Genomic DNA, 13,598 nt, shown 5'->3' on the forward strand with positions numbered 1-13,598 from the left:
AAAGTGTCAACATCCTATAGTAACAACATTCAGTCATAGTACTGGAAGATAACCTATTGAACAAGCAGTCAACATACAGAAGCAATTCTACATCTTAGAGCCTTATACATACTCAAACTTAATCCATGCATATTAATTCACCATGTCAAGTCTCATTCAACATACAGAATTGAGGCATATCTATACAACCTACACATACAACCATACAGGAGCCAAACAATTGGAATTGTAATGAACAAAACATCCATTCTCAAACATTGTTACTGCCAATCCAAACATCAATACAAGCAACAGAATTGAGGCATATGGAGTAATGTTGACATACCTTGCTGCCTGGAAAAACGGTTTCAACGCCTGGAGCAACCTCTCCATCATTTGCACCCTCAAAATCATAGAAGCCTTCATCGTTTGCCGGGCATCTTCGTCGACGTCGACTTCCAGATGCTCCAGCAGAGGAAGGTGTAGTGAACAAGGACCTTGTTGGTCCACGGCTGCCGGTGCCCCTACCGGATGCACCACCGGCCAAGCCACCACGTCCAGCGCCGCCTCTGCTCCCACGACCGCCACCTCTGCTCCCACGACCGCCTCCTCAGATCCCAACACCGCCGACTCCTCTGCTCCCAGCAGCAGCGCCTCCTCTGCTTCCTCCAGCGCCACCCCCCTGCTACCAGGAGCGGCACCACCTCTGCTCCCCCCCGCACCTCCACCTCTGCTTCCCCCGCCGACGGAACCTCTGCCTGCAACGGTTCCACCACCGCCTGTGCTTCCTCCTGCGCCGTGGCGGACCATGCGCATGCCAAGGAAACGGCTCCTGCGGCCTGGAGGAACTCCGCGGAGGATGTCGGAGTACGTGTCGATGTCCGCGTACTCCTCCGCCTGGGAGTTGAGGTCCAACGCCTGGAGCCCGGCTCGAGGACCTGGGCAGGACTCCGCCTGGGATAAGAAGTCGATGGCGTTGCCGGCGAGCACGTCCTCCGGCTGGGATAGGTGGTCGTTGCCGTGGGGGTCCATGACAGGATGTGCGGGAGAAGGTGGCGGCGCGACTGTGGAAGATGGACGGCGGGGACGGTTGGAGGGAGATGGACGGTTGGAGGTGGCGGCGCGAGGGCGTCCTGATCCGGATCTCGGGCGAAGATGGAGGCAGATGGACGGCGACGACGGAGGGAAGGAGATGGACGGCGGCGGCGAGGAGTTTGCGGAGGGAGTGGCGGTGGAGGACTGCGGGAAGGAGGTGGCGGCGCGGGGGGGGCTCGATCCGGATCTCGGGCAGGGACGGAGGGAGATGGACGGCGGCCACGGAGGGAAGGAGATGGACGGCGGCGGCGAGGAGTTTGAAGAGGGAGTGGCGGTGGAGGACTGCGGGAAGGAGTTGGCGGCGCGGGGGCGGCTCGATCCGGATCTCGGGCAGGGACGGAGGGAGATGGATGGCGGCGACGGAGGGAGGGAGATGGACGGGGCCGACGAGGATTTTGCGGAGGGGCTCGCGGTGGAGGAGTGCGGGGACGGGGGTGGCGGCGCTGGAGAGCTCTAGATCTGGGCGGCGCGGAGGAGAAGGGGGCGTCTGTGCGAGGGGGGTGGCGGCGCGGGGGTCGGGGTAGGGGAGGGGTATCCGAGGAAAACGGGGTGCGGGAAGAGTTTTAGTCCATTTTAGCTACCCTTCAGGGGCTAAAGGATTTGTGGGGGGCTAAAGTTTAGCCCACCAACTTTAGCCCACCTGTTTGGGAAGCTTGAGGGCTAAAATGAGCTAAAGTGGGGGTGCTAAACTTTAGCCCCCCTCTCCCAAACAGGGCCTAAAAGTTACGTAGAGAAGTATAGCTAAAGCTAGGGGTGATGGGCATTAATAACGACGGTTGTATTTGTGTTGATGTATTATGTATAAGTATTGAGTCAATAATGGACAATCTATATGGTGAGTCAGTTCTCAGGTTAATAAACCAAGGTCGATACAGTTGCTTTTGTTTCGAGCTATAGAAACTAGAGATAATGCTTTTAGAGAGGATGATGTTGAAGATCATATACTAGCTCTGTCTATAATAGTTTATTATCTGCAAATCAAAGATATTTCTAGATTTGGTTCAAATTACCTTAAACATGGTTTGAACTTTAGAAAAATAATAATACATTAATTTGCATGAAGTTAAGCAAAGCATCTAAAGAGCTTCTAAATAGATAAGGTGAACACAGAAGATAGATAGCACACCCAACACACACATGACTTAGTGTATCACGACGAACCTGCAGCTGGAGAATCTCTCCCCGCCCACTTCCCCAGCCTGCGGGGCTTCGAGGTCATCGACGCCGCCTGGCGGCGCTCGATGCTCCTAGCTTATACAAATTGGCATGGAGAAAGCAGCGAACTGTTCAGCAGGAAATCACAAATCAAAATTGGATGCGCGGTCTGTGGCGCATGATAACTTTTCAGGAAATGGTGGAATTCGTTGATCTGTGGGATCTGGTACAGAATGTTCACTGAATGATCAGCCTAATTCCATCACATGGAGATGGACCGCAAATGGGTTGTATTCTGCCAAGTCGGCGTACAAGGTGCAATTTCAGGGAACTTTCTTCACTGGCTAACATGACAGTATATGGAAAGCTTATGCTGAGGGCAAACTTAAGTTCTTTGGTTGGCTGCTGATTCAAAAGAAAATCCTAACGGCCGATAAGCTATAGAAGCTGGCCGTGTTCAACCATTTGCCCTCTTCGTGACCAAGAGCCTGAAACTGCAAACCACATTTGCTTGCAGTGCTACTTTGCTAAGGAGATCTGGCTGCTCATTTGCAACTGGTTGGGTTAGGGTGTCGGTTTTCTGTCAGGTGCAGACAGTGACATTCAGGAATGGTGGGCAGCAACCCTGACGCCATTATAAGGTAAAGACCGAAGATCGACAGCAGCAGTACTGATGTATGTCACTTGGAACATATGGAAGGAGAGAAACCGAAGGATTTTTGAGAACAAAGCAATGCGCTCGGATCAAGTGTTTGATCTCATACAAGCCAAAAGCTGTTTGCGAAGGAGAGAAACCTGATTGCATTAAAGGGCTTTTCATCAAGCCAAAAGCTGTTTACATCTGCAGTTCAGAAATTTTGAGAAAAAAACTAGGGGAAGCAAGAAACGATTACAGGATGGAGTTTGCAACTTTACATTGAAGGAAGGAAAGTACACCGGTCTTCATCAAAAGTTGATTACTTCGCATGTCTCACAAGTTCTGAATTGTAACTAAAACATTACCACAACATGATCTCTACTTCCTCTCTCATCGAAGACCTTCCTCTAAGCCCCCTGGCGGTCAACCTTTTCCCCGACATAAAAGGTGACATGGGGCGCCGAACAAGCGGTCGCCTAAGAAAGACCGGGCTCTATATGTGTGCAAGGGAAATCATAAATGTTAAGTTAATTTGGCCTTTTGTAAGCAGTCAACAAATAATAAAACCCGATTGAAGAGAACCTGCAAAATATAACCACCTGTTTGCGAGAGAATGCATGTTTTCGTTGTTGGAACAACTGCGGTTGTTGGCTACGCATGCAGTTATCGTAAGTAATCAGCATGGTGCTGGGCTGGCACGCGTGAACGTTCGCCGCAGCCTGCATGGTATAGAGTGAAATGTGGCAGCTAGCGCGGCAGTACCGTGAGCACCGACCGTTAGTTCATCCTCTGTCGTCCCGTCCGCGCGCGTCGTCAATCATCTTGTAAATCACGGCGTGCACCGTCTCTTGATCTCGTAAAGTAACCATGCACCATACGACGATCAACGACTGATCGTGTAAGAGATTAGGTGACGCCAAGAGATCATTGCCACACAGCAAGCAGGAATCTGCAACTTAATCGCCTCCGGCTAGAGAGGGTACCCAAAAAGTCCTCGATCAACTAACCACAGGGCCAATGAGACGACGCTTACTCGTTTAAACTGATCATTTTTTCAATTGCGTCACAATAAGTCAACCGCTAAATCATTGCTGGTCGCTGACATTGAGCTAAAGAACTCACCAATCAAGACCACACAAGCTACTGTTCGAACCACCGTCGTCGTCTGTATTTCATCGTATCCGACTATAAATACACGTGCAAACCGGCCAGCAGCCTTCCCACCACCAATTTCATGCTCTAGTGCACTCTCCAGCTAGCAGCTCAATCCCACTGCTCGCTAGCTGCTTCGAGCCTCCGACGGCCTGAGAGACGACGATGGCTAGGCTTGCCGCTCTGACCTTGCTTGCGCTGCTGTGCTCGGTGACATGCTGCCAAGCTTCAGGCTATGGCTACGGCTACCCTGGCTCGGGAGGGGGCTACCCCAGCCCGGCCCCAACCCCGACACCGAGTGGCACCGGCCTGGCGGTTGGCTTCTACAGTCACACGTGCCCGAACGCCGAGGCGATCGTGAGAGGCGTCGTCAAGAAGGCGGTAGAGCAGAACCCAGGCGTCGGGGCAGGGCTCATCCGAATGCTCTTCCACGACTGCTTCGTCCAGGTACGTACATGCATGCTGTGCATGTTCATCAGTGTTCTCTTCGGGACTTCACGTGTTACCATGCATTCGCTGCATGCTAAACAATTCTGCACATGGAACAACGTGTTTGTGGTTCAGGGCTGTGACGCGTCCGTGCTGCTCGACCCGACCGCAGCGAACCCGCAGCCGGAGAAGCTGTCCCCGCCCAACTTCCCGAGCCTGCGCGGCTTCGAGGTCATCGACGCGGCCAAGGCGGCGCTCGAGGCCGCCTGCTCGGGCACGGTCTCCTGCGCCGACATCGTCGCCTTCGCCGGCCGCGACGCCAGCGCCGTGCTCAGCGGCGGCCGGGCCGACTTCGCCATGCCCGCGGGCCGCCGCGACGGCCGCGTGTCCCGCTCCGACGAGGCACTTCAGTTCCTTCCCCCGCCCTCCTTCAACCTCTCCGAGCTCACCGCCAGCTTCGCCGCCAAGGGGCTCGACGTCAGCGACCTCGTCGTGCTCTCCGGCGCCCACACCGTCGGCCGCTCCCACTGCTCGTCCTTCATCACCGACGGCCGCCTCAACGCGTCCACGTCCGACATGAACCCGGCGCTGGCCGCGTCGCTGCGGCGCCAGTGCCCGGCCGCCCCGACCGCGGCCAACGACCCCACCGTGGTGCAGGACGTGGTGACGCCGGCCAGGCTGGACAGCCAGTACTACAAGAACGTGCTGAACCGCAACGTGCTGTTCACGTCGGACGCGGCGCTCCTCAAGTCGGGGCAGACGGCGGCGTCGGTGGTGCTGAACGCGTTCGTGCCGGGGCTGTGGGAGCAGAAGTTTGCCAGGGCCATGGTGAAGATGGCCAGCATCGAGGTCAAGACCGGCGCCAACGGCGAGATCAGGAGCAACTGCAGGATCGTCAACTAGTTCGGTCGGTGAATCAGATTGTTATCTGTATTCCTTGCATGGCTGCTCTAATTTCTTGCGCTTTGTTTTGTACCCACGTGCATAGCACAGCTATTGCTCTGGGCTTACGGTCTGACGGTTGCTGTTGGGTCCTTGTAATGCGCCGTTCATCAGTTATATGAGCTCTTTCGTCTGTTACATAGGAGTATATGTATTCACGTGTCTCTCCGTTGTATTCTTATGAATCTTGAATTTAGAAAACATTGGAACTTCGCATCTCTGCTAGATTCCAATCGATTTGAATGGCACCGTAGAAACATCGGAAAAGCTACAATGATTTTTGAAATTTCAGTACATACATGCAAATTTCAGTATATATAGTTACTTACTCCGCATTAAGAAATTCCGAGAGCAGATGAGCGTCATCAGTCTCACATGCAAGCAGCACGCAGCATCTTCATGCTCGTGGATCTCGATTGGGCCCCCAAAGACAACGAGATGCTCAACTGGAAGCGAGCAGAACCAAACGCCGAGCACAGGTCGTCCTCCGACCCGGCCGCGGCGGCAACGGCGGCTACCGCGAAGATGGCGGTTCTCCTCCGACGCCGCCGCCGTTCGCCGGGACCTCCTGCTGCTGCCCCTGGGTCTCCGTCTCCCGCACGAGCTTACCCCCCACCAAGCGGAACGAGACGCATCGCCCTGGCGCTATCTTCCTGCTGGCCACGAAGACGTACCGGAGCGCCCGGGGCCTCCCGGTCCCTCTCTCATCCATGCGAGCGTAGCGCCGCGCCGCCGCAATCGGGTCATCACCGTCCAGCTCCTGTGCGATGTGCCACACCTACCTCATCCTGATCACCTCCGGATCGTGCTCCATGGTCTCGTGCTCGATCTCCTTCCTCCCTGCGCACAAAAACCTGGGGTTTTTAATTTCTACTTGATTGACCAAGGGTGAGTAACCTCCTCTGATCTTTTTGTAGTAGTTCCGGGCTTCCGGCTTCGTCACTTCGCCCTGAGATCGTCATGAGCACTGCTACACACGTCCGACCACGCTTAGGCCATTTTTGTTTCGCGGTCGGTTGGCTTTGCTACGCTTTTGCACCGTGGTGGCAGGCAGGGACACGGTGAGGCGCAGGCGCCCGTGAGTCGGCAGCATGGTCGTTCTCTGATCTGGCCTTGTCGCGAGCAGAGACGGGGACTCAGTATATATAATTAATAAATGATACAGTGCCCATCAAATGGGGATGTAGCTCAGATGGTAGAGCGCTCGCTTAGCATGCGAGAGGTACGGGGATCGATACCCCGCATCTCCATGTTTCGTTTTGGTTGTGCTTTTCCCTCTCTTTTTTTTTCTTTTTCTCTCTCTCTCTCTCGTTTCGGTTGTGCTTTTCCCTCCTTTTACTGAAACGAGATCGTACATCTTTTGAGGTGCCTCCGCTATACACTATTCAATCCAATCTCCTCGGTAAAAAAGATGTTAAAAACACACTTGCAACTCTTTTCCTTTGGGCTCCGTTCTCAACCGTGTCTTCAGAGACATTGCACTGAAAGACTGCAGTGTTCAAGCTTAACATCTTCACAACACAAAAAAGCCTCCATCATTCGCCATGATTCGAGCTTTCATTCCATCTCCCAAGTCTTCCAAGAAAGAAAAACTAACTTTTCCCCGGCCCGCACACTTTCAAAGTACACATACGACGCTAGACACAAGCGAGCTTGGGTGTCTTTTGAGGCACAGTCCCTGTCCGTGCCTGTAGCTCTCCCCTTCCCTTTGTTCACATCGCAACGGTAAAAAACCAGCCCGGTTTCTCCGGTGATCGATCTACCGCCTGCTCTCCAAGTACACCAGCGCTGAACTGTGCCTGCGTGTTCAGGCTACAGGCTTCAGGGTTTTGCAGTACCATACGAATACATCCAAACAGGTAAGCAAACAAGCTCCAGCCATGGACCATTCCAATCCGATCGAAGCCTGCACTTCACATGCCACTTCGTGCCAAAATGCTGTGCCGATTTACTCTGCTACGTGTACGGCTGTAAAAAAATTTCGAACACACACATCTAAACTATATCAGCCATGCATCCAAAGTTCCAAACAGGTTAAACGAAGGGGCAGGCTCTAGAGCTGGTGCTATCTTGAGTTCTTGACCATGGCTGGCAGTCTGGTCCTTCTGCCGCTCTGCCTGTCAATGGGCCTCCACACCCCTGGCCGGACTCGGCGTCGAGCTTGACCGGACTTGCCCCCCGCCGTACGGCCGCCGGGGACCAGCGCCGTGCCGTACCACAGCAAGAGCAAGACCAAGCGCTAGAGTCTAGACGCGGCACCGCCATGAACCGAGAGAGAGCAATAGCGAGGCATTCCAGTATGATCGCATTGCCATTTGCAAACACTGCAGTATCTACTGGATTCTGAATGCAAGGTGAGGCAGGGACGTTCATGCCTTGAGAATTGACAGTTCAGACAATGGAGGGCCGCAGATCAGCTAGAATTGCAGGCATTGGCATTGACAAACAGCAGCCACAAATCTTTCAGAGCCCTTGCATCATATTCATTTCTCCTATCCTCATCTGTACACTCGACTACACAGCTTACTTCAGTACAACAACATCATCAATACACGTGGCATGGGGGAGGAGGGGGTACAAGTATTAGGCATAAGCATCAGCTTTTTTTTTTACCTCGTACACAAGACTATCAAGCATTTCCGTTCGTGTCATTGCAGTTTCAGGCAATATCCTCCAGCCACACCTTCAACACAACACAACACACACCAGCCAGAGATTGGCTTAGCCATCGGTCATCTCCTTGGTTGATGGATGCAGGGATGGTGTATACTAGGCTTTTGGAATAGATCGTGAAGAAACCCCGTGCAAAAGTTTTATGAAACCGAGGAAGCTCAGCTTCCCGTCCGCGTGTCTGATCCAGTCTTGGAGAACAACATGAAGAGGAACCGATGGGCCAAGTCCGAGTTCCTGGCAAACAAAAGATATCAGTAATCAGCTAATATGATGCATGAACTAACAGTTGACTCAACAGATGAAATCATACCGATGCGAGTTCTTCTATCACAATAGGCCGGTTGCCTTCCTTATCAAACAGTTCGTATGCACGCCTAGCGTGCTGTTCCCAGGTCTCCAAGGCTTCCATCTGGTAAACGCTGATGGCAGAAGCAGCAAACTCTTCGAAATCCAATTTTCTGTACTGAAGAGTGCACACCTGGTACCATGATGACAAGCGCAGGTAAGTGATCTATACCGCAAAACTCTGATACAATAGTAGACACTCTGTAGGTGGCTTACCGTGTTAACAAAATCGACAACCCTAGAGTCTTTCATTGCATCTGTGGAGTTCTTCACCAAGGCCTGTATGGACAACTTGCCTTTCAGCAATTGCAAGGTAAAAAATGTATTGAAGTGGAAAGATAAAAGTAATCACTAACCGATTTCAAATTTTGCAACGAGATATAACCATTCTTGTTTGGACCCAACAATTCAAACTGCTCTCTTACATAAAACAGTTGATTTGTTGTCAATGTCTTGGCTAGAGCCTGGAAAATGCATAGAAATACTTAGCAAAACACAATATACTAAGCTGGGTATGCAAAGAGGCTATCTGCAGACCATAATAAGAACACTAAAGATCTTTATTCTGATTAAATGCATACCCTCAAAGCAGACTTCCGCAGTGAAGACGAACTTATGTAAGCTCTCATTAGCTTGTAGATTATCATATCTAAAGGAACTTTCACTTGTTGAGCATTACGGATCCACGGATGACCTGCAGTTATCATTTAGCAAATAGTTAAGCATCTTAGCAGCAGGGCAACAGTGTGCACCAATGCAAAACAAATCTGGCACTTACTGAGAGCTTGTGAAGCTGTCATTCTCTTGCGGTAATCCTTATTAAGAAGCCTTTTTACAAAGTCTTTAGCTTCGGATGTGAGAGTGGGCCATGGGGCCTCATCAAAACTTGGCTCTGCCTTTAAGACAGCTCGAAAGATTCCTGACTCCGTGCGAGCCCAGAAAGGCCGACTCCCGCAAAGCAAGATATAGGCAATCACTCCAATGCTCCACATATCTGCCTCAGTGCCATAAGATCGGTGGAGCACCTCTGGAGCAACATAGTATGCACTTCCAACAATGTCATTAAGTCTTTCATCTGCAGAAAATATAACATGACATTATGACCTACTACAGCTAGATTAAATCTAGCACAAATAAATCGTACACATGGACCTTAATGGAGCTCAATAAGACATACCTGGCTTCACGAAGTCAGACAAACCAAAATCTATAACCTTCAAGGGAGAGTTTTCATCCTTTGATGAGAAAAGGAAATTCTGCAAAAAGAAAGCACAAATACACGAGTCATCATACATGAAGGGGGTGAAAAGAATTGCATTGACTAAGCATATCAGTACTATGGATAAGAATAAATAAAATATGCAAGAAAACCAGTAGAATAGATATGGTATCCAGTGTCATCCTTGGTTCAGTTTCATAGCATCTTGGCATTGGTAACCTTCCAGGTCAATAAACAATTTATCAAAATTTGCTAGAAACCTACCTCTGGTTTCAGATCACGATGAACAACACCTTGAAGATGGCAAAACGATACAACACTCAAAATTTGTACCATAACAACCTTTGCATCCTCTTCGGAGTACTTTCCACCTCTGCAAAGATAGAAAGAAAGTTCAAATCGGAAGCCTAGAGTAAATCATTAGAACTGTTCAAAATTATTTTATTGTGGCTCTACAGGTACCTTGCTAATATTCTATCCAGCAGTTCGCCCCCTTTACATAATCTGAAACAGATAAGGAAACAACTCAGTAAGATAAAGATGATCAAGAAGCAGGAAGTGCATGTTCTTTATTCTAAATAATAAACCAAAATTATAGAGATGAGGTTAGATCCTGAAAGGTGGTAACTTCATGAAATGACTATGTTCTTTATCAAGATTGAGTAATGAATTAAAATTTTGAACCATTATATGTAAAGTGTTCAATTAAGGATAGTTCTTGGGTTAATTAATGAATGCTTGCAGATAGAAACTCATATCAAACTATTTGAATATAAATAGTTGTATTCTCATGTATAATTTCATTTAATTGTGATCAAAGAAGGTCTCATGATGTTAATGGGGCAAAGGACTGGATTATGGCCAACATTCCATCAAGATAGATAGCTTACATCTACAGAACATGTTTTCTGAAGTCTGAACCCTCTAACATATACATGAACGAGAACCTTGTCCAATGCAATAATATGTGAATGTAGAATATAAAAAAGGGACTCAGTGTAATAAAAGGCGCATGCAAACTTACTCCATAACTATATACACATTATCTTCATCTTCAAAAGCATCATAGAATTGCACTAGGTTATTGTGGCCTGTCAGAGAACTCAATATTCTCACTTCTCTTCTCACATCTTCGATGGCAATAGCAGTCGTCATCTGACAGAAAACTTTATTAGTTGAAACACTGGTCTTAAATATGGAATCACACAATTTTCAGAAAATAGCTAACAATTAAACAAATAATCCAACGGTTAAAATAACCTCTGTGTAAAGTATGGGCGCATTTCTATATACTAAACCAAACAAACCGTTTCTATATACTTAACCAAACGCATAGTCCTCTTCAATGATAACAGCAAAATGGGTCAACAAAAAGTAGTACTTGGCATACATATGCAGATCTCAGAGCACAAATAATGGTCACTAAGTGCGCTATCCAACCACCAATACTGTTCAGCTCAATATTACCACAACAGTGCACTGAACAGGCAACAAGTGTTCAATTATGGGTACAAAGAAATGAAATGCCTCTTGCTGGCATCAATGCCTGAAATGCACAAATAGCACAAAAAATTATTTAAAATGCCATTCCGATCGAATGAACCTATCAAAACTGCATTTGGAATTCCCTAAAGAAAAATTACTATCTTAATGATGTGATTTGACTTCGCTTGCTTTTTATATCAACGAATGTAGAACTCCTTTTCTAGAAAGAATGAACCAAAAACTGTTGTTGCTGCCATCCTATGATTGAGAGACAACACAATAACATGGAATGTGAGTAGCTGTGGGGTGGGGCATCACAGCATTGCATATGCAACAGGAGGACTGCCAGCTTTGCTCATAAAAGCACTGGGCTGGGGGCTGGCCGGGGATACTGAGCCTCTACAGGGCCTTAATTGAATGATCCCTTGTATAATTGCAGGGAGGCGCACAATGAGTGAACTCTTCAACGGAGTTAAAGCATCGAACTGTGATTCAACAGCTCTGCTCCCTTTTGACCTACAGATCTATCCAAGGGGATCATGTGCTTCGTCCACCTGCGGATGGAGCGTGAGGGAAGAAGATGGTAGGGCTCGGCAGCCGACGCCATGAGCACGACATGAAGCTAATCAATGCAGGAGGCAGTCGACATCCATATGGTGAGATGGAGGAGCCTCCTCCCCTTTGATGGATCCACCACATGAATGCCGTACCGACGAGGTCATCCTGCCACCAGCAATCACGAGCACCCCGGGAGCTAAAAGAAACGATAAAGGTGTCTCCTTTTCATTAATCAGTTACTAAACGTGCTTTAACCAACTCGATTAGCAACGATCTGCCAAATTGCTGGTAGCATACATGCAGCTTGTGTAGGTTCCTAATTCTACTGCTCGGAGCAGCAGCTGTGATAAAACCGAGCTAGGATCCAAGACCTGAAGCATGGGAGTGAAAGAATGCAGAATCCAAATGCTAGGGCTTGGTCAACACATATAGAGAACTGCAGACGAATTAAAAAGACTGGATCTTGACGACAAAACTGAGCATAGCAGCATGGTGTAGACATGCTGGAATCCAACCACGCAGGAATCTGACAAAAATTTGGTCAAACATGCAGAATGCAACTGAACGGATAAAACAACAAAGAATGTAAAGTACAGAGACGTTCTTCAATCAGCAAATGATGCAAACAGCACAAGAACGGGACATGGAAATGGCAAGAAGATGAGAGCGAGTGTGTGTGTCGAACCTTGGCCTTGGGGATGACCTTGACGGCGACATCCTGACCCTTGTGCTCGCCCTTCTTGGCCTTGGCGGAGCAGGTGTAGCCGAAGTGGCCGCGGCCGACCTCCTCGCCGAGGTCGTACTTGGCGAAGAAGTGCTTGGAGAAGCCGAAGCTCTTGTCTAGACCGAGCTCCGGCTCGCCGCCCTCCGGGATGGACGCCTCGTTGGGCTTGACAGAGCCGTGCCGCCGCGCGAGGAGCGCGCGGATGTGCTTCGCGGGCGACGGCGGCGGGAACGGGCGCTTGAACCCTCCGCGAGCCGGCGTGGACGCGACGCTCGAGTTCGCCGGCGAGCCCTTGTAGCTGGACGGCGGGAGCGGGCTCGGCAGGTAGAACGGGAACTTAGGCTGCTTCGGCGTGCCCGGCTTCGCCGCGGGCGGCGCCGCCGACGGCGAGGACGCGCCGTCCGCGGCGTCACCGGCGCCGGAGGTTACATGGGGATCTTCCTCCGCGTCGGGCTCCGGGATTTGCGTCGGCTTGCCGTGGCAGAGACCCATGGACCGGATCAAGAGCTGGATGGCTCTAGCTCAACGACCCCGAATTGAAGCGAAATTTCCTCGGAATTCCTCCAAGAAACGAGGCGGCGGTGGGTCAGAGCGGCATCCTGATTTCAACGACCCGGGAAATCAACCAGAATCGGTCGCAAGGGGCCCTCATGGCCTCCAAATTCTTGCCTTGGAATTGCAGTGAACACCAAGAACCGCCAATACCAGGAAAGCAAGGAACCTTGAGGCGAAGATCTCGCCCGAAATTTGGGCCCCCAAGAACAGAAAAAACAGGCCAGAATCCTTCCCTTGCAGTGGCCACGCACAGAGCCCCAGCGCAGCAAAATGCCAGGGAAAGAGGATGGACGGATGGATCAGACTATCTATCACGCACAGAGCAAGAACATATTCCTTGATTCCTGAAGTGACCAAACAATTGGAAAAGCTGGAAGCTTTGAGCGAAAGGCTCGGATCAGCGCGGAATGGGGGCGGCACTAGAGGAAACAACTGGCGGGCGAGTGAATCCTGTGTGAATTGGGAGGGGATCGAGAAAAGGGGCGGAGGAGGCGGCCTTGCCTCTGCCTGCCTGCGCTTGCTTGCTTTTGAGCTCTTTTCTTTTTTCCAATTTCTTTTGGTCGTCTCCTTTCTCTTTTCTAGCCCTGTGCAGTTGTGTTGTGCTTTGGTGAGGGGGAATGGGGTGGTGGGGTTGGGGTGGCACAGCACGG

General features: G+C 50.2%; 2 protein-coding genes and 1 non-coding gene across 3 annotated transcripts; 2 read left to right on the forward strand and 1 right to left on the reverse strand.

Moving 5' to 3' along the window:
- Nucleotides 1-3,695: 3,695 nt before the first annotated feature.
- On the forward strand, nucleotides 3,696-5,598 carry LOC117843390 (peroxidase 2). The gene is made up of 2 exons (XM_034723972.2): nucleotides 3,696-4,465; nucleotides 4,583-5,598. The coding sequence occupies exons 1-2, from the start codon at nucleotides 4,184-4,186 to the stop codon at nucleotides 5,348-5,350; spliced, it is 1,050 nt and encodes a 349-aa protein (XP_034579863.1). The 5' UTR covers nucleotides 3,696-4,183; the 3' UTR covers nucleotides 5,351-5,598.
- Nucleotides 5,599-6,566: 968 nt separating this feature from the next.
- Nucleotides 6,567-6,639, forward strand: TRNAA-AGC (transfer RNA alanine (anticodon AGC)). Its single transcript has one exon. It is a non-coding gene; the product is annotated as a tRNA-Ala (tRNA).
- Nucleotides 6,640-7,802: 1,163 nt separating this feature from the next.
- Nucleotides 7,803-13,564, reverse strand: LOC117845976 (calcium/calmodulin-dependent serine/threonine-protein kinase 1). Its single transcript, XM_034727073.2, has 11 exons — nucleotides 12,355-13,564; nucleotides 10,651-10,781; nucleotides 10,089-10,130; nucleotides 9,891-9,999; nucleotides 9,585-9,663; nucleotides 9,186-9,482; nucleotides 8,989-9,101; nucleotides 8,764-8,871; nucleotides 8,624-8,686; nucleotides 8,373-8,540; nucleotides 7,803-8,296 (listed from the first exon to the last, which is right to left on the reverse strand). The coding sequence occupies exons 1-11, from the start codon at nucleotides 12,883-12,885 to the stop codon at nucleotides 8,159-8,161; spliced, it is 1,779 nt and encodes a 592-aa protein (XP_034582964.1). The 5' UTR covers nucleotides 12,886-13,564; the 3' UTR covers nucleotides 7,803-8,158.
- Nucleotides 13,565-13,598: the final 34 nt, after the last annotated feature.

The sequence above is a fragment of the Setaria viridis genome, chromosome 2, assembly GCF_005286985.2.
Source record: "Setaria viridis chromosome 2, Setaria_viridis_v4.0, whole genome shotgun sequence".
Classification (NCBI taxonomy): domain Eukaryota; kingdom Viridiplantae; phylum Streptophyta; class Magnoliopsida; order Poales; family Poaceae; genus Setaria; species Setaria viridis.